We start from the raw sequence: 19,891 nt of genomic DNA on the forward strand, positions 1-19,891 counted from the left end.
TTTGTATCAGACCGAGTATGAGACCACATAGACATAGACATAGTATACGTTCATGGACCATTATGGAACCTACATGGAAAACTAAGGGGATTACACAGATATAAGGCCATATGGCAAAATAAAAGAAAGTACTACGACTTAATGTTGAAAATCACATTCTATTGTCTACAGAAAGACTGTTCTTTATCAACATTGTGGTAATGAAATTGGCATTGAGTATCAAGTCTATTCCTTAGAAATCGAGCTTTAGTATCGTAACATTAACATCTTATATAATGTTCAAGAGACGAGATTAACAACCAATCAGTTAAAATGTGAGAGAAGCTTTTAAATGCCAGACCATTGTTTTCCTATGTGGTTGAGCCTAGACCTTTGCCCAAAGCCATATCAAGCATTAATGAGGCGTTTAATGGATAACGCTGCAGATTTCTCCTTGATGAAGACACAGTTCTTTGCTCACAGGGTTTAAATCATACTTTATAGAGCTATTTGTGTTGCAGTGTGTGAAACCACTCAAGGGGGTGCAAGGTCATTAGTATCCATTGCTTTGGCACCACATTAAAATGCCTCATAGACTTTAGTAGTTTTAAAGCTTGAAGCGTGCAGACAACCAGATTTTTTCAATAGACACTTGCCTTTTCTCGCAATGGTAAGACTATAACAAAAATACTTATTGAGCAAACACGTTATCATAAAGGTAGTGAATTTGCTAAAACGTAAGGATTAACTTGAATAAAATGTTTTGCAGTCTGTGTGATGTTGACAATGTTTGAGTTTTTGAGTTTTATTTTTTACTTTTTACAAAAAAAGCACATTTTTCAACTAAAAGTCAAGTTAACTTGCTGGTATTTAAATAAGTGTCTTAGTAGAAATTGGTCAGGGCACTGAAGAATTGTTTGTCAAAATAAATTCCTGGTTTGGATGAATTAATAATTATTTGTACTAAACGCTGCAGAAAATAATCAAAAACCACAGCACATCCTTTGAAAATGAAGATAAAAAATTGTGTAAACATGAAGCACTTAAAATGACTCCAAAGTGTAAAACTGAAGATAACATGTAAAAGGTATAAACCTTTTTATTTTTCATTGGCTGTATCTATTTTCTGCGTTTTGGTGTGTTGGTGTATCTCATTTGTCGCCCCTCACCCCAAGTGATCCTAAAAACAGATAAGTCTTGACTGGGCGCTTGTCGCTGCTAACTGTGATTACAGTGCAGAGTCTGTGATTTGGCCTTTTGTCCCAGTGATGGACATAAGCAGCCGTTTCCTGACTAGTCACTGGAAAGAAAGGGTTTATTCTCTTCCTGTTTACCCAATCTTCTGTCTAAAGGTTAACATGCCCAGTCTTGAATTATTTTCCTAAATGCTACAAAATGCATCCAGATTTGATAATTGTTGGACTTTATAACTATACTACACTTACCTAAAAACGTTTTCACATTTTCACATTTTTTGTAATGTTTATTTATGTATGCGTGCATGTATGTATGACTGTATGTGTATGTGTGTGTGTGTGTGTGGGGGGGGGGGGTGTGGGTGGGGGTGCGTGTGTGTGTGTATGTATGTATGTATGTATGTATGTGTGGGGGTGTGTGGGGGTGTGTGTGCGTGCGTGTGTGTGTGTGTGTGTGTGTATGTATGTATATGTTCATTTAATTTGAAAGGTGCTGCTACCAAGCCCTAAACTTATGTCAAGAAAAAGCTTAATGCAAAACAAGCAATACAAACCATGTTTTGTGCAAGAAATAAACATGTTGCCAAAGCAATGACTTTCTACTGATTTTATTGTTAGTGAAGCTAAACAACTTGAGTTTTGCATTTGCTGAATGACTCACAGTAAACTCCCAGAAAGCACTCCAGACAGACACTTAAATAATAGGATGTGAAATTCTGTCAATCATTCCATTATCTCTAATGGCTGTCTGGCTTTTTGTGGAAATATTTCCTTGCAGTGTTTGTCCATCACCCCTGGTTCTACTCTTGTGGTGTTTGTCCATCACTGCTGGTACTGCTCTTTTCACCTATTATGTAACTCAACACCTATGTCTTATGTAACAACAGCGGTTTGTATTGTCCTGCAGCCTCGCCTCTTAGATGTGAGTTTACCTCCTTTGGCACTTTAAATAGCCTTGAAGGAATAGAATAAAATGAAGAAGATAAATGGTAAACAAAGGAGGTTTAATTTACAATCCTGTTTGGAGCGTGGGTGCAGATTACAGGGCTGGTGGGGGGTGTCAGTGGAGATTGACTATGAATCTCATGGCGCTCGATACTTCAGTGCTGTCCACCTGTTTGTTTAGGTGTCTGCTGTCAGATGTATCCCCAGTTTCTAATAAAGTTGTCGGTCTGTGTGACTTTATTGAGGATTACATGCTCACGAAAGCACTCTGTCTTGAACTGAGATAAGTATGGCTTATTGTGACAACTGTTAAGTTTAGTTGTTCTATAAGCACTTTCAATGCTTACAAGAATAAAATGTAGAATTTATGGTGTACTGGCGATTCTCACACAGCCCTCTGCTCGGTATTGAGCTTACACTTGCATTTGACTTCGTTGACTCTAATAGGACCTAGGATTCTAATAGAACAACTCTATTGAAACCGCAATTGAAACAAATATAATAAATGCATGTAAGAATAAGTAAAGTTAGGAACCAATATTGTCAGCATGACCAAGTCGACAAGATCCATTAATCTGTGGTTTGTTCAGACGATGTTTAATTATAGCTTTGAGTGAAGTCTTTTCAGTCCCGCCCAACATTCAACATCCTAGTAGCCATGACAACAGCTCAACCAGTGTCCACTGCTTGAAGATAGTGGATGTCTTTACAGGAAGGGCACAAAGTAAAAAAAGGTAGGGTATATTTATAAAGCTTGGGTTTCAATATAAAAGGGCAATTTTTGCAGCAGCATTGTATAACATCCATTGAGATGCATTAACAATGTTAAAAAAGTGCAATGACCCCATAAGATGCTGGGTCACTATGTCTCACTCTTTGGCTAATTGAAAATTTCATGATGTGTGATGACACAATCTGAAGGCCTATACAAAACATTCTAAAATCAACTGGTCTGTGGAAGATGAAAAAAGCAGCTAATCAAGTTTCAGTATGTCAGTTTTCTGGTGTGGGGGTCTGCCACCATGGAGATGTTAGTGCTTTGCCTGGGATGTATGGCATTAAACGTATCTATTTAGAATTTAATGAATCAAAAATACCTTGAAAAATATGCATTCTTACAGTGAGACTTTGACTTTGTCTCTCCCCAAACCTGTCCTCTAACTTAGCAGGTTGCATCACCTGCTTGTCTCCATGGAGATAGATAAATGGATAAATGGGGAAAAGCAGAAGATGGAATCTCAACCAGAAAAGTAAATAATAAATAATAAAAAGTAGCATTAGAGAACTACTTTCTATGAGTTCAAAGCTTCAAGCAACTTTAAACAACATTGTTTTGTATTTTCTAATAGTCTTTTAGAATGTGAAATTTCACTTCTCTAAATATAATATGCTGAGGTAATTGGATTGTAAGCACCAGGATATGCCTGGTGGCCCAGCTCTGCAGTTGTTGTGAATTAATACTATCTGTACTAAGGACCCCCAAGATAAGATAATGAGTTCACCTGAGGGGGCCTGAGTGGCAGTGAGAAGGGGTAATTGTTCTGAACAACCCAGTGCGAGCTCTCTGTGAGGCAGACACAGATGTGTTCATTGCAGGAGTGCAGCGTAACTCACAGGGAGAAGATGAGTGTAATCATTTAATATGCTGCTCTCACATGGATTCTTACAGTACAGTTGTGGAAGACATAAAAGCTTATGCAGTTCCAGAAATGGCTCACTGAAAAATATGTTAGATATGGCCCTCGCCTATTCAAGTTCTTCAAAATGAAAAAAAAAAAAAGAATACAACCACTCACTTCTATGCATATGGGGTTTTGTGTTGTCACACGGCTAATCTGCTGTTGCAGGAAATACACCTGAACACTAAATGTTCCACTGATGACTGTAGATGGAGCAGTGAAAGATGGGTAGCGGTTGATTGTGGGCGAAGTCCTGGCAGTTAACCTTTAAATGGCCTAATTAAACCGAAAAGCTATCAGGAGCCGCCATTAAATCAGAGCTGCTGCAGGAGGCCAATGAGGGATGTGCTTTTAACTGTTTCACTATCAGTCACACTTTTTCTACAACTCTCACTGTCGGGAAATTGTGTGTTGTTAAAAGGTAATTATCATGACCAGAAGGTCTAAACACTTAATCTACATGCAATCTATCGTTTTTCTAAGACCTATTAAACTTCCAACTATATCACACTATATCAAACAAAATTACTGTACTGTTTGCTAAAGACAGAGACCAATTATTAATATTTATAATCACACCCTTTGAAGTGAGTTGAAGTGAGTCTAACTTTAGTTTTCCAAGATTTTGATACTGATTTGATATTATAGGCTAAAGTTTATTATATAGCCTTATCAACAGTCAGTGTGAGTACATGAGTCTATCAGGAAACATTTTTATTATAAACAAACAGAACAACGTAATGTGCCAATGAAAAACGGCTTTCATTCAGCCAGACAGATTGTATGTCCAGTTTGTTTGTTTGTGTAGATGTGGCATTCAGATTTGTGTCTATGACACAATACATTTTTGCTGTTTTGTTTCCAACAGATCACAACACTGCACTCAGTTCACGAATGTTAATGATTTAATAATTTCACATGGCAGATTGCCAGTAACTGTTGTTCACCCTGCTGTGCAGGCCTGCAGTGCTGCACTATGCCACTGAAAAGACAGTAGCACATCACACACACACACACACACACACACCCCACACACACACCCCCACACCCCACACACACACCCACACACACCCACACACACCACACACACACACACCCCCACCCCCACACCCCACACACACACCCCCACACCCCACACACACACCCACACACCCCCACACACACCACACACACACACACACCCATGTAAAAGGTAATTCTCATGACAAGCAATGTACCTTTATGGTCAGTGTATTTATGGGTATTTGGAATTTCTATTCAGAAATCCAAAATGATTATCCAATCAAATAACGGGTTGATATTTGCTTTGTTTTACTCGAATGATGACGAATTATGAAACATTATGTGTTTTTCTATTATCGATAATACATTTTAAAAAAAGGAAATTTATCTAAGCTAATGGGCTATCAAAATACAAAAAGAATTGAAAACTGACACCACAATGGTCATTAAAAGCGCCGAATTTCACACCAGTGCAAGCAGCAAAACACAGCAAAGCTCCGTCTTATCCCCCACAGATAAACCACACCCCGGGAGGTAAAAGTGAGCCCGGGGGTTCTCTCTACTTGCTTGTTTGGGTGATGTGTGTGAAGAGTGGTGGTGTTCAGGGGGGAGCGGTTCGTTTTACGCACACCCGACACGTGCTCCACCGCATTGTTCACTGCGCACAGCCACAGCCACAGGTGGACACACCACCACAAATTCGCTAAGAACATTGATCTAGATCCTGGCGATAATATTCTTTGTGGCATTCTTGGTTTCTTTAAACCTGGCAAAAGGCATCCAGATTCTGGCGTGTGTTCAGAGGTGCCCTCTCACCAAAAGGGCCCGGGCTGTGCTTCATTATAACTATACATGAACCACATCAGCCGTACACTCGCATTGATGGTGTTCAGCAATTTTGGGGTCTTGTACGACCACATCCGGTTTCATAAAATGAAAAACAGTCCTTTTTTGTCTGCCTTCGTCTGTATACTGATTATCTAGACACCTAGATAAGGAATACACAATGTATTTTAAATACATTTTAAATCATTTATATTTGAACACAAATAATAGAAGAACCCACTGCATTTCATTTATTTTATTTATTTATTTTATTTATTTATTTTTACAAAAAGTCAAATAATGACCCATTTTTATTTTTATTATTATTATTTTTTTTGAGTTTCTTAATGATGTTTCTGACTAGAAATGCCAAATACCCGTATGTACACCGACGCTTTATGTTACTTAATGACCTTTCTGCCTTGTAAAGTAGCCTAGTATGCATCTGCAACAGGCCTATGTTTTAGCCTTTAATTGTTGAGTCATAGAATATCAACAAATGTATTTATATAGAAAGATCATCGATTTGCTGTGAACATTGACAAGAGAATGCTATTGCTGAGCTACTGCATTGTATAAAGGGAATACTTGTGGGCTCGCCTTGGGGTGGGGCTACACACATACATTGTCAGTCGTTTCTATTTCAGACTCATTATTAGATAATGTGATGTGGCCAAAGCTCCAGTGCGCTCTCAAAGCCATCTGCAGCGCTCTGCTATTGGACAGAGAGGGGGTCGGACTTAACTCTACAAGTAGTTCCACTGAGCGCGTACGACCAGTTGCTCCTCGGCGCGCGCTGCTCATGGATCAGCTGGAGATGCTCTCAGCGCTCTTTTCTGTGACCGCTCTCTGCGGCAAGTGACCGATGCCCAGATGAATCGCCACCCTCCAGGATCCCCCGGTGTGCAATGGCTTAACCGAAGAGACATGAGTGTGCGCACGGATGACAGCTTCACTTTGTGCCAAAGAGCTCTACAGATGGTTACAGAACTTTGTCTAACTGGATACGTGGACCGTGAAAGATGCTCGGATATATTCCCTTTGGAGAGTAATATTCTGGGTAAAGGCCACGCAGGTAAATTCAGGCTAAAACTGTAACCTCCTGTGTTTTTTTCCCCGCAATTATTCTGTTTTTCCCCTTTTCTTTAATCGTTGTTACTGTAGTTTTATGCATGGGATGAGAGTAGGTGTTTATAAAGTGCAACTTCGTATCTTAATGCTTTGAGGCAACTGGGGCTTTTTGTTAAAACGGGCTATCTTAGCAACACCTCAGTGCTGACTTTTTATTGCAACAGGTGGAAAGCAGATTTCAGCAGCCCTTGAAACCTGTTGACTGATATTTATTCATATAAAATTGTGTAAAGTGAACATGCTGCCGCTCCTTCTTACAGCTTCCTTCTCTCTTTCTCCCTGCACGTTGGTCTGCTTGCTTCACTTGTCTGTCCGTCTATGCTCCTGCTGCTCTGTGTAGACATCTCCATCAGTCTTCTTGCTGTGGTAGTGGGTTTCTGTGGTCTCGCTCTGTTGGTAGTGTCTCTCTTTGTCTTTTGGAAGCTGTGCTGGCCCATCTGGAGGAACAAGACTCTGTCCACACAAACTCAAAATGTCCTTCATGTGGGTTTCACTGAGGCCCCTCCACCCTCCAACCCTGCTCATACACCAGACTACAAAGTGGTGGAGATGGAGAAGAAGGAGGTGAAGGCTAACGGACGCTGCTCTGTCAAACTGCAAGAGGCTGCCATGAAGATCAGTCAAACATCTCCAGATATCCCAGCAGACCTGAGGACTGCCCCCCGGGAGAAGGTCAGCCAGCCGAGCAAGATCCAGAGGCAAACCACCGAGCCCACCTCCTCGTCCAGGTACAGCATCAATACCATACTATACATCTGCAGGCGATATCTAAATATACTTACACTTCAACATTAGTCAGTGTAATATGTGATTAATTGACATCACTTACATAAATGTATACAGTGAGCAAAGTGAAGATGCCAAAAGGTAATGTGTCCTCTAATTCACTGAGTTGATGTGGATAAAATTTGCATTTATGTATTTGGCAGATTATTATGACTACCCATCATTAATTGGTTTCACTCACATGACTTTTTTGAGGTTTTTGCATTGTTAATTGCAATGGCCCATGATGTAACGTGAAATATGTATGTAACTTTTTTGTGGATAGTCCATCACCATGGATTTGTTATTTCTTTGTCTAAAATGCTTCAAAACATGGCATTAAATTTTTTTACCTCCATGGAGACACCAAATTACAGGCTGAATCTGTGGAGAGGCTATCTTGCTCAGAGTCATAATCCATGTTTTTCAGTATATTATTTAGCGGTAAAAACATGGGTAATGAAATACCGTGGAACATTCCAGGCAAACAAATTAAACCTCCACAGAAACCAGAAAAAGTTACATAGTGTACCTCTGGCAATCTGGAGACTAAGAAACATGTAGAAAAAAGGATAAAGTGTGTAAACAAAGCACAAACTCCACATAAAGGAGTCTGCCTGTGCTCTGACTGTGAAAACGGAGGGTTCTCCAGTGTATAGCCTCCCATCTCTCCTGGCTTCACTTTCAACCCTATAATCATCTGTACACGCGAGTTGGGCTGCTATGGTAACCAAAGGAAGCAACCCTTGTAATTAAACAATCAGCTGCGGCTTTTCATTGTTTTGCAGTGCAGTGTTTAAAACAGAATGTCCATTATTAGCATAGTTGTGGGATGGGAGCTGTCATGGTGGAACATGGCACTGGCCCCCACTCTCAAAGCTGTTAATGATACTTCCCTCACTTCTTCCTTGAGGGTGTAATTAGATTTTAAGGAGCTCAACTTTATACTCCCACCTGCAGTGAGGTAGACAGGCCAAGTTAAGTATTCCACAAGGAGTATTGCAAGGAGATTTAGACTGTCAACAGCTTATTGGTGTTTGTTTGTACCACAAAAATATATGCTTTTAAATTTAAAACCTGTAGGACTCAAACAACCACCATATATAGTATTTGTAAATGCATTTTTTTTCTCCTGTATGTGGATTTATTATATTAGGGTTAATAAATTTGAATGAAGTAGCACAAACATGGCCTATTGGAGAACTTCAGAAGAGTGATTTTCTATTATGTATCGTTTGAGCACTGGCTTTTCTGATCACTTTGATAGTCAGAATAAGGGGGTAGGGTCTGTTGCTAGGTGACAATATTGGTGAGTCTAAACAGCCATGTCCTCAAGATGCAGTGGGAAATTCAGGTTATGAATGGTTTCTCATAGCTTGAATTTATGGCATGAATGTGTTTTTAACAAATAAATCAGTGATTGTACAAACAGTTTATTTATTATTCTGTCAATATTTGCACATGCTTTTATAGCCAGCTCATCTTCCTGTCCAACCACCCTCGATCAGTGGCCACTAGATGAGTAATACCAGCTGGGAATGGAGAGTTATTGATTTACTTGGTTTACAAAAAATTCTATCCTTTCCCATGTTCCTTTATCTAACACATCAGCTTTGAGGACAAAACGCTAACTTGCTGCATTACACATAAAATATACCACGTGTTTACCACCAGAATGAATAGTTCACCTGTCATTCACATCTGTCACATCTGTGGTTATTTGTGCCTTTGTGTGAATATACAAAGTTCATGCGAAGCTTTTACCTGCACAGCTCTTGATCCATTCTGACCCTTTTCACAGGCATAACTCTTTCCGGCGCCACCTACCCCGTCAAATGAATGTGTCCAGTGTGGACTTCAGCATGGACAAAGTGCCATTACGACAGTCCTCCACAGCCAGCATCGGCCGGATCAAACCAGAACTGTACAAGCAGAAATCCGTGGACTCAGAGGACGAGGGAAAGCCCCCCGTGGAGACCTGTGGAAAACTCAGCTTCTCTCTCAGATATGACTACGAGGAGCAGGCTCTGGTAGTGAAGATATTGAAGGCTTTGGATCTGCCTGCTAAAGACTTTACGGGTACATCTGATCCATACGTAAAGATCTATCTACTCCCTGAGAGGAAGAAAAAGTATCAGACCAGAGTCCATCGCAAAAACCTCAACCCTACCTTTGATGAGAGCTTCTGCTTCCCCGTGGCATATGACGAGCTGTGCAATCGCAAGCTGCACTTCAGTGTCTACGACTTTGATCGCTTCACCAGTCATGACATGATCGGCGAGGTCGTGGTGGACAACCTCTTTGAACTTTCTGACCTCTCCCGCGAGGCTGTGGTGTGGAAGGACATCCACGCAGCAACCACGGTGAGATATACGTTTGCATCTATTTACAGTGCTTAGAGTTTTAGAGATGGATTTATGAGAGAACAAATAAACATTCAAAAGTTAGTCACAGTGTATTTGTCAAATGGCAGGTTGATCTTGATGCATTATTCAAAAGCCTCTGGGAGAATGCATCCAATCAGCCAACACACCCACACACTGTTCCTTCCAGGAGCTGCCCAAGTGGCTCAAAACACATAAATAGAGCCACTGTATAAAAATAGAATACTCACTAAAACAATGGAGATTCATCTACTAAATATTCAAGTATGGCTTATATATCTAAGTATATTTTATTTAATTTCATAGCTGTTTTCACTTGTGGATACCATAAAAATATCTGGATCTCTTTTGGCACATTACGGCTGAAGAAGAACCTTTAAGAAAAAATTATGGGTCATGACCTGATTTTCTGTAGTGCTGATTCTAATTGCTAGTGTTTTGTTTCCCTTTGGTCCAGGAGAGTGTTGACCTGGGAGAGATCATGTACTCGTTGTGCTACCTCCCCACAGCGGGCAGGATGACCCTAACAGTCATCAAATGCAGAAACCTCAAAGCCATGGACATCACAGGCTCTTCAGGTAACTGTTGCACTTTTTAAGAAGAAGAGGCCGGTCGTGTGGATTTTCAGTGGTTTCTTTAATCGCTCCGTTCTGCTCTCGTTCACGCGCGCGCGCTCCCTCTCAATTGTTCACAAAAAAAACACAGCCACCGCCACCTAGTGGCGCCATTATATTACAGCTTACCATTTTGAAAAACAGTCTTTACAGACAGTTCAAGTCAATAAAACACATTGAACACAAATCAAAATGCAGTAAAACAAAACACTGTGGGGGGTGTCCAAATTCAACCCCATGCAAATGTCCCTTTTCCCACACTCTCCCCTCAAAATGAAATGTCGTCCCGACATTAAAACTTAAAAAGTACAAAATATTAGTCCACACTTGGTAACTATGTATCACATGTAGGTAGGATACCACTAAGCAGGAGTCAGGCGGTAATTAATAGTCCATAAAGATGCAAAACTGGTTACAGTCCACAGTACAGCACGTATCTCCTTGTTCTTTATGCTGCAAGTCTGCAGAAGATGTCTTTGTGCACAATAACATTCATCTGCACCATCCACCATAGTGAGTATCTGCATCTTTCCTGAGAGTAAGGTACTCAACATAGTTGTAGCCTACCAAATAACCAAGACGTGGTGCAGCTGCTAAATTAACACACTGAAATCTCTCTCTTTTTTTTTTTTTTTAAACATATCTATAACAATCTAATAGAAAAAAAAATGTGTTTAAGTTTACCAACGCCCACCCATAGAGTTATCAACAATAAGCTTTAAACAAGAACTACTGCCAGTTTTACACTTTTTTTTTTTTTTTTAAACCTTTGAACTACTAGGCTGGCCTAACTTATCATAAGTAAATATCACTCTACGTTTTCTTAGTCTGAAAGGATACTGTTTAGCTGTGATGTGAGCTGGACCCTCCTGGTCACTGGAGCCAGACTCAGATGACACGTCACTCTGGCCCTCGTCTCTCTCAGCTGGGTCCTCTGGTGCCCCCGTGTCAGCGATCTCTGGTGCCAGCCCTGCTCCTGTGCCGTCATCGGTGTCGTGGTCCTCACTCTCCTGAGTTGCGTCATTGTCTGGGTAGAACTCAGGTGCTTCGGCTCTCAGCTGAGTGTCCCATTGAGTATTTTCTCTCGCTTGTAGTCCAATTATGGTGTGCCAGCCATCTCCCTCTTCATCACCAGTGTCCTCTGGTGTGTCCGCATGACTTGGTTTCCTATTGTCTCTTTTCTTTGTCTTTGTACACTTATCAGGAGGCACTACGGTTTCCACAGGGAGAAAGTCACATGGCAAGAGTAGATTCCTGTGCATTATCCGGATGCGTCCTTTGCCATTTTCAGGTTTGATTTCATACACTGGGCTGTCTTGATGCTTCCTCTGAGTGACAACATGCACACGATCTTCCCAGAATGATCTTAGTTTTCCTGGGCCACCCTTCTCTGTTAAGTTTCTGACCAGTACTCTTGACCCAGGGAGTAACTCAGTACCATGAATCTTTCTATCATAGAGGGCTTTACTCCTCATGCCCTCTTTGCGGGCTGATTGTGAGGCTAGTTTGTAAGCTTCAGTCATTTTTGCCCTCCACTCTTCAGCATAGTCCTGATGCGATGAGCTCTGTTCTTTTGTCTCAAGGCCAAACATTAGATCAATCGGCAGCTTTGGGCTGCGACCGAACAGCAGGAAATACGGTGCATACCCTGTTGCTTCACTGCGTGTGCAGTTATAGGAATGGACCACCTTAGCGAGAAAGGACTTCCAGTCATGCTTTGCTGTTTCAGGCAAATTTCGGAGCATAGCTAACAAAGTGCGATTAAACCGTTCTACCTGCCCGTTTCCTTGGGGATGGTATGGTGTTGTTCGTGACCCCTGAACCCCACTGTATTCCTGCAACTTTGCAAACAGTTTGTTTTGGAACTCTTTTCCCTGGTCGTGGTGAAGACGAGTGGGGAAACCAAACTTAAGAGCAAAGTCCCCAAAGACCTTTTCAGCGGCAGTGTGGGCAGCTTTGTTGCGGCAGGGGTAGGCCTGAGCAAAACGGGTGAAGTGGTCCATTATAACTAGGATATACTCATATCCTCCTTTACATCTTTCTAGGTGTAGAAAATCAATAGACACTAGTTCAAATGGGTAGGTAGTGACGATGTTCGTTAGTGGCGCCCTTGTGGGCCTGTTGGGACGCTTGTTTTTCAAACAACTGCAGACTTTTGTGATGTAGTGCTCAACATCTCGCTGCATATGAGCCCAATAAAAGCGATCCCTGATCAGATTCATTACTCGCTCCACCCCCAAATGGCCCATGTTCTCGTGGAGTTCTTTGTAAACTAACTTGTGGAACTTTTGGGGCAAGAGTAGCTGGTTACGGGATGCAGTTTTTCTATACAGCAGTCCATCATCCCCTACTTGCAACTTGTGTTTTTCCCTGGCTAGGGCTGCGACTTTACTGTTTAGCTGCTTTACCCCTTTTGGCCATTGCTTTGATGCTACAAAACGCAGAACATCTCCTATCACTGCATCCTCTTCTTGTGCTTTTTTTACAACAGTCTTTGGTATTTCAGCAATTGAGCTGATTTCCTGATTTGCCTCACTAATGAGAGTGGAAATGGTCACTGGGCAAAGCCATGGCTCATTTTCTTGTGACTTCAAGATAGCTGCCTGAGCCACACATTGCATAATTTCAGGATGAACATCTTGTGTGCATTTGCTCATGTACTGCTCCATATCTAAGGGCATACGTGAGAGGCCATCAGCGTCCCTATTGGCTTTCCCTGGCCGGTATTTAATGACAAATTGGAAGTCAGCTAGCTCTGCCACCCATCTCTGTGTTGTCGCATTCAACTTTGCGGTAGTGAGCACATATGTAAGAGGATTGTTATCAGTATATACCGTGAATGGTGGGGAGTAGTACAGAAAATCACGGAACCTCTCACATATAGCCCACTTCAGGGCCAGGAACTCCAGCTTCCCTGAATGAAGGTGATAGTTTTTCTCGGGGCTTGTGAGCGTCCTGGAGCCATAAGCAATCACCACGAGTCTGCCGTTTTGTCGCTGGTACAGCACCGCCCCAAGCCCTTCCTGTGAAGCATCACAATGCAAAATAAAGGGCTCCTCAAAGTTTGGGTAACCTAGCACTGGGGGCTGGGAGAGAAAATCAATGAGTTGGCACAACACTGTCTGATGTTCGGGAGACCACTTAATTTTGTGGGATGAGGGCAATTGGCCTCCCCCACCCTGTTTCTTTTTGGTTGGTCTTTTTGGGACTCGTTTTGCTATCTCTGCTCTGTCATTGGCAAGGAGGTCGTAAAGAGGCTTTGCTATCCGGGAGAAGTTTGGTATGTAGCTCCGATAGTATGAGACAAAGCCTAACAGTTTTCTTAACTCTCCTATTGTAGATGGCTGGTTCTGTTTTAGGGCCTGCACTGGGGCAATGTCAGTAGGGTCCATAGTATAGCCCTCCTCTGTGACTAATTTGCCAAGAAAACGTACCTGCCGCTTGAATAGTTCACATTTGCGAGGAGTCAGCTTTACCCCATGGCTTTTGTAACGGTGCAGGACATTCCTCAAGTCACGCAGATGGTCTTCAAATGTCTGTGAATGTACAAGGTTATCATCGAGGTAAGGCAGACAAATATCATCCCTCAATCCCCACAAACACTCCTCCATAGATCTCTGGAATGCTGCCGGTGCTGAGGACAAACCAAATGGAATTCTTACCCATTCGAAGAGACCCCAGGGGGTGATAAAAGCGGTGAGGGGCCGGCTTGACTCTTCCAGGAAGCCCTGGTGATACGCCTTCCCTTGGTCGAGGACTGAAAACCAGGCACTTCCCTTCAGACTGTTCAACATGTCCTGTATGCGGGGAATTGGGTGACGGTCTGGTATTGACTTTTTGTTGAGCTCTCTATAGTCACAGCACAACCGAAGGCCACCGTCTTTCTTTCGCACACAGACAATGGGACTAGAATAGGATGACTTAGATTTGGTTATCCAGCCCCTGTTTAACAAATCCTCCAGATATTCTTTTACTTCTTTATGAAGCGGCCTGGGAACTGACACGTATGTCTTCTTAACAGGAATAGGATCATTCAGTCTTATTTTTAACTGCAAAGACGGAATTGTCCCAACATCATACTCATCCCGTGCAAATGCATGTCTTTCCTCCCTCAATAACTGTCTAACTTTTTCCTGAGCTGTTTGAGGGAGATGGTCAAGGGCAACAGGGGGCTCCCAAATGTCCATAGGATCATTAACGGCAATGTCCTTTTCTTTTGTTTCACTATTAACCAATTTTGCTTGTTTCTTTATGTCTAGGTCTGTTGCTACCTGGCTGATAGAAGCAGGTTTCATATCAGCAGGATAGATGGTCTTGGCTCTCTGTGTCTGTCCCAAAACTGTTTTAGCTTGCAGCCGAATGTCATGGCTGGTACTATTTGTAATGGGTATGGTGAGCATGGACCGGCTCCCTTTCTTTAACTGCACTACCCCACTCTGCATCTGTAACCCATCTGGTAACTGAGTGTGCTGGTTTGGCTCAAACAGTACGTCCTGCGTGTTTATGAGTGTACCTGCCCTGACAGAACATTTAACTGTTTTGGTTTTGCCCGCTGGAATGGTCACTGTCTCACTGCCTATTTTTACTGTGCCTTCCCCCAATCCATCATCTCCACTTTGCATCACCTTCAGAAAAACCTCTGTCCTTTTACAATCAAATGAGAATGCTGCACTGACTGCTTCACTGATGGCACTTGAGGGTTCAATACCCATTCTAAGGACATGCTCAATCACATTAAACCCAATGATCGGCTGCTCTGCCACCCCAGGTCCCTTTGCCACCAACACTGGAACGAGAAGCTCTACTGGTTGACCACTGTCGGTACGTAACTTAAACGTGACTTCCACCCACCCAGAGAAGGGAATTGGCGTCTGGTTTACTGCCCTCCCATCCAGTACACCTGGACCCACTAACTCAGCTAGGTCCCTGACTGTTGTGTTTGGCATGTTGTCCTGTCTCCAGGCCTCATTCATTAGGCATACTTGTGACCCAGTGTCCCACAAGGCTTTGGTCTCTACATCATTAAGAGAGCAGCTAATGACATATTTCTTTCCAATCAAATTGAGCAACTGTGTTCTACGATTTGGGGACAGTAAGCCAATAGTGACTGTTTCTTGTTCATGTGGCATCTCAGTTTTAGCTGCTAGTTTGGTCTCTAACTTTTGAATGCTGTCAGTGACTAGCTTGTACAACTCTTGCGTGTCAACTTGTGTGGGTGTGGTTGTAACAGTACTAGCAGCCATGTCAATTTGCCCCGTCTTTTTACCTGGTCTTTTTCCCGTTCTGCAGTCCCGTGACAAGTGACCACTTATCCCACATTTGAAGCAGTGGTCGCACTGGTCCCCATTGTTTACTGACTGACAGCTCTTGCAGCCACGTTTTCTGAAGACTCTTGGGTTGAAAGGGGCTCTGGGAGATTCATGTATGGCTTTCTTGATCTCCTCCATTTCACCTCTGAGCTGTGTCACTATATCAAGAAGCTCGGACTCAGTGCGGGTTGGTATGGTCTGTGGTTTTGGCGTTTTACTCTTTGTTGATGGGGCAGGAAGACATGCTTGACTGTCCACACTTGCCACTGTCGCTCCTGAAACCGCTTCTACTTGAAGTTCTCTGACTTTGGGTTCTTTCACATGCTTTTTAAACTTTTGATGTCTCTCCCATTCAAGACTGGCTGCTGCATTAATTTTAGTAATCAGTAGCTCATCTGTGACAGCAGGGTCCTCCAGGTAGCGCTTTAGTTGGTATTTCACCTCAGTACTAATCAGTCCTGTTTCCACGGCCCTCAGGAACTTCCTCTGAATCAGGTCGGGGCTGTACTGCTCTTCAGTGCCAGGCTCTCTGGATGCCACTAGCAGTCTCTCTTTCACCTCAATAGCACGAAACAGGAAGTTCTGTGGTGACTCACTACTGTCCTGCGTGAGGTTTATTAAGCGATTGTACAGGTCGGTGGAACTGTCCTCTTTATAATGTCCTCGTAGGATTGTGCGCAGCTGTGACAGGGTGAGATCGGATTTGATCTCCAGCATATCACGTAAACTCAGGCCTGGGCTCACTGCTCTGACAACTGCTTCAATTATCTCAGCCTCACTGTGATTCTTCTTTAGGCCCATATCAATCTGGTGAATGAGGTTAGAATACGACAGTTTGTCTCGTTGGCCCCGTTCGCCTATCTGACCATTAATTCTAAACTCTCTCCTAATAGTCACTTCTGGCAATGGAAGAGTTGGAGAAACAACAGGCGATGTCAAAGTAGCGCTTTGGTGTGGTTGGCTTTTCCCTCTGATTGTTAGCTTTGCCATGTCTTCTTTGAGTTTTTTAGTTGAATGCAGAAAACTTTCTTGCAGAGCGGCGTATTGCTTTTGTAAACTCACCAGTGCTTCTGCATCCTGACTGGCGCTCACGTCTGCCGCTGTGTTCTGTGGCGGCGGTTCGGCTGGTGTAGCATCGTTAGCATACGCGATTAGCTTTAGCAGAAACGTGCGTGCTATCTCCTCTTCTTCACTTTCAATGATCTTTTCAACTTGCTCACTTATCAATCTTATCAGCATGTGTTTTTTTGATGGCTTTATCGGGTCTATCTTGACAAAAGAACACACATCCTGTAGCTGTTCAAGCTGTAGTTGCACCAAAGCCTCACTTAGCTTATCCTGTAGCAGCTCAAACTCCATTTCAATTTTTTTTCGTCTTGTCTCACCTTCTTTTAAAACACAGCTGAACCATCCTCTGCTACCAAATTTTGTTGCACTTTTTAAGAAGAAGAGGCCGGTCGTGTGGATTTTCAGTGGTTTCTTTAATCGCTCCGTTCTGCTCTCGTTCACGCGCGCGCGCTCCCTCTCAATTGTTCACAAAAAAAACACAGCCACCGCCACCTAGTGGCGCCATTATATTACAGCTTACCATTTTGAAAAACAGTCTTTACAGACAGTTCAAGTCAATAAAACACATTGAACACAAATCAAAATGCAGTAAAACAAAACACTGTGGGGGGTGTCCAAATTCAACCCCATGCAAATGTCCCTTTTCCCACATAACCATGCAGCAAGCAAGATGTGTTCGACATCAAAAACAGCACAATGTGTCATAAATAAACTTCTATCCAACTAAACAACAGGTGGCCACTCGCAAAGTCACTGGGGACAAATCATCAAGTTTACCATCTGCTGTAGAAAGCTTTGCAATCATAAATTCGAAGCAAGTCGCTATACTAGTCCCCAGACTAGTACCAAAAGATAGATCTAAGAGCTGCTGGGGAGTTAAATAAGATGTGAAAATCCAAGTGTACACAAAAAGCAGCAATTTATCATATACATTTTTATACAGTTAGAGACAGTCTGAGACAGAAGACCTGTTACTTGATTTGGATTCATTTCGTCAGTTCCATACATATTGTCATTTTGAAATAATATATTGTTTTTGCAGATCCATACGTGAAGGTGTACCTGATATGTGATGGGAGGAGGTTAAAGAAGCGGAAAACTACCACCAAGAAAAGCACTCTCAACCCAGTGTACAATGAGGCCATCATTTTTGACATCCCCCCTGAAAATGTGGAGCAAGTCAGCCTGTCCATCATGGTCATGGATTACGATAGGTGAGCAAGAGACACATTCCTTCATATACACTATCTGCAACTTGACAAATATATGTAAGAGCCAGAAGATAGTTTTTCCATCATAATAATTGAAATGATTACATTCTGTCCAGGAGGTGTAATTGGGGTCACATGGGCTGTCCCTGTGAGTCCATAGAAGAAACATATCTAATTTTTTTGCGTAATTGAATGTCTCTAACAGGGTTGGGCACAATGAAGTGATAGGCGTTTGTCGCACTGGTCCGGATGCTGAGGGGCTGGGAAGAGACCACTGGAACGAAATGTTGGCGTATCCACGTAAACCTATCACACACTGGCATGCGCTTGGAGAGGTATGTACATGATCTAGGAATTAGTGTACTGTCAGTTGTTATTACATCAACAGGGACAATGACAATACTCATTCTTCAGGCTTAACTTGATATTAATAAACTTGCATGTTATGACACATTCTTTTCCAAATGGGACAACAAAACTGTTTTTCATGTGACTATTTTATGTTTATTTCAGTGGCCAGGAAGAGCAGCCAGCTTTGAAAGTCAAGGTTCGTGCCCTTCACCTAAACCACCGCATACTCCATGAGAATCACATCAAATCTCAGTCATCAAAGTTCGATGTAATTTCTGTGAGATCCCAGAGAGCATGCACATACAAAAAATGATATATGTTAAACACTGTACATAAAACGAACAGTCCAGAAGTCTATTTTCAGTAAGCCCTTTTAGACATGTAATGGTCCTTAATAACAGAGCACTTTGTCAAGTCAGTGCCTAATACATCTGTTCAAAAATAACATTAAAAGAAGCACAGGACTGGCAGTACTTATAACATGGCATTTCAACTGTTTTACATATTCTGGGTGCATACTTTTCTATCCTGAGAGCTCTTTAGCTAGTTCGCATTTAAACAAAATGGCACAAGTTAAAGGGCTACTCCACAGCATTTTAAAACAATAGCCATTTTGGTGGAAGTACAGCTATTGGTTATGAGCTACTGGTATTGTGCCTCTGACAAACTGTTTATTTAGCATTACATTTAATCCTGTTAGTCAGTTAGTGTAGCAAATAGATGTAGCAAATATGTCAATACAAGAGGATTTATTTGTTTTAGTGCATATTGTTAGTATAATAGGCATTATGATGCTGTTCACAAAAATAAGGGAATGTTTTGGTCTTTTATTTTGAACAGCACATTATAGCTAAAATACACACTAAAACATTGTGTATGGAAACATGGAGTTACAATGACAAATAAGAAAAACTGTAATATTAGTGGTAAAAGTGACACATAAACCTCAATTAATTTGATGTAATTGTACATGTGGACAAGTATATACTTGTTTTTCTTGCTTGTCTATGGCTCTGACTCAGAGTAATAAAACTTTTACTAATAGTAAGTACTAGTACTAATAGTATAAGGCTGTATACTGTTATTTTACTACTTGCACACACTATTTGAATATTAATGCTTCTCCTCACATTGTCCTTAATATGTAAAAAAAAAAAAAAAAAAAAGAACAAATATTTTTACATTTAAGCATGTTTTTTGTTTTTTTTTTTTTTTTTTTTTTTTTTTTTTTTTGTGGGTTTGTGTGAATATAGCTGCTGTATCAGAGATGCACATTATATACTGAGGCTTACTAATCCTAAATGTGCCAAAGACATTTGAATCACACACAAAGGCCAAATTCAACCTCACCTGCTTAGGACAGAGCACACACATTGTATTAATCATTTCTGCTGTATAATAACTTTTGAAGGTGATATTTACAAAATTATGC

General features: G+C 41.7%; 1 protein-coding gene across 1 annotated transcript; it reads left to right on the plus strand.

Annotated features, from left to right (window-relative positions):
* The first annotated feature begins 6,430 nt into the window (after nt 1-6,430).
* On the plus strand, nt 6,431-19,556 carry syt10 (synaptotagmin X). The gene is made up of 7 exons (XM_033989613.2): nt 6,431-6,701; nt 7,098-7,485; nt 9,324-9,885; nt 10,364-10,484; nt 17,940-18,111; nt 18,314-18,443; nt 18,622-19,556. The coding sequence occupies exons 1-7, from the start codon at nt 6,500-6,502 to the stop codon at nt 18,691-18,693; spliced, it is 1,647 nt and encodes a 548-aa protein (XP_033845504.1). The 5' UTR covers nt 6,431-6,499; the 3' UTR covers nt 18,694-19,556.
* Nucleotides 19,557-19,891: the final 335 nt, after the last annotated feature.

The sequence above is a fragment of the Periophthalmus magnuspinnatus genome, chromosome 23 (genome assembly GCF_009829125.3).
Source record: "Periophthalmus magnuspinnatus isolate fPerMag1 chromosome 23, fPerMag1.2.pri, whole genome shotgun sequence".
NCBI classification, from domain to species: domain Eukaryota; kingdom Metazoa; phylum Chordata; class Actinopteri; order Gobiiformes; family Gobiidae; genus Periophthalmus; species Periophthalmus magnuspinnatus.

What these genes read in the sequence shown, in the direction of transcription:
- syt10 (XM_033989613.2), top strand. Translation starts at nt 6,500, where the DNA reads ATGAATCGCCACCCTCCAGGATCCCCCGGTGTGCAATGGCTTAACCGA. An exon ending in GAGCCCACCTCCTCGTCCAG is followed by an intron (nt 7,486 to 9,323) that starts GTACAGCATCAA and finishes CCCTTTTCACAG; the next exon opens with GCATAACTCTTTCCGGCGCC. An exon ending in ATGGTCATGGATTACGATAG is followed by an intron (nt 18,112 to 18,313) that starts GTGAGCAAGAGA and finishes TGTCTCTAACAG; the next exon opens with GGTTGGGCACAATGAAGTGA.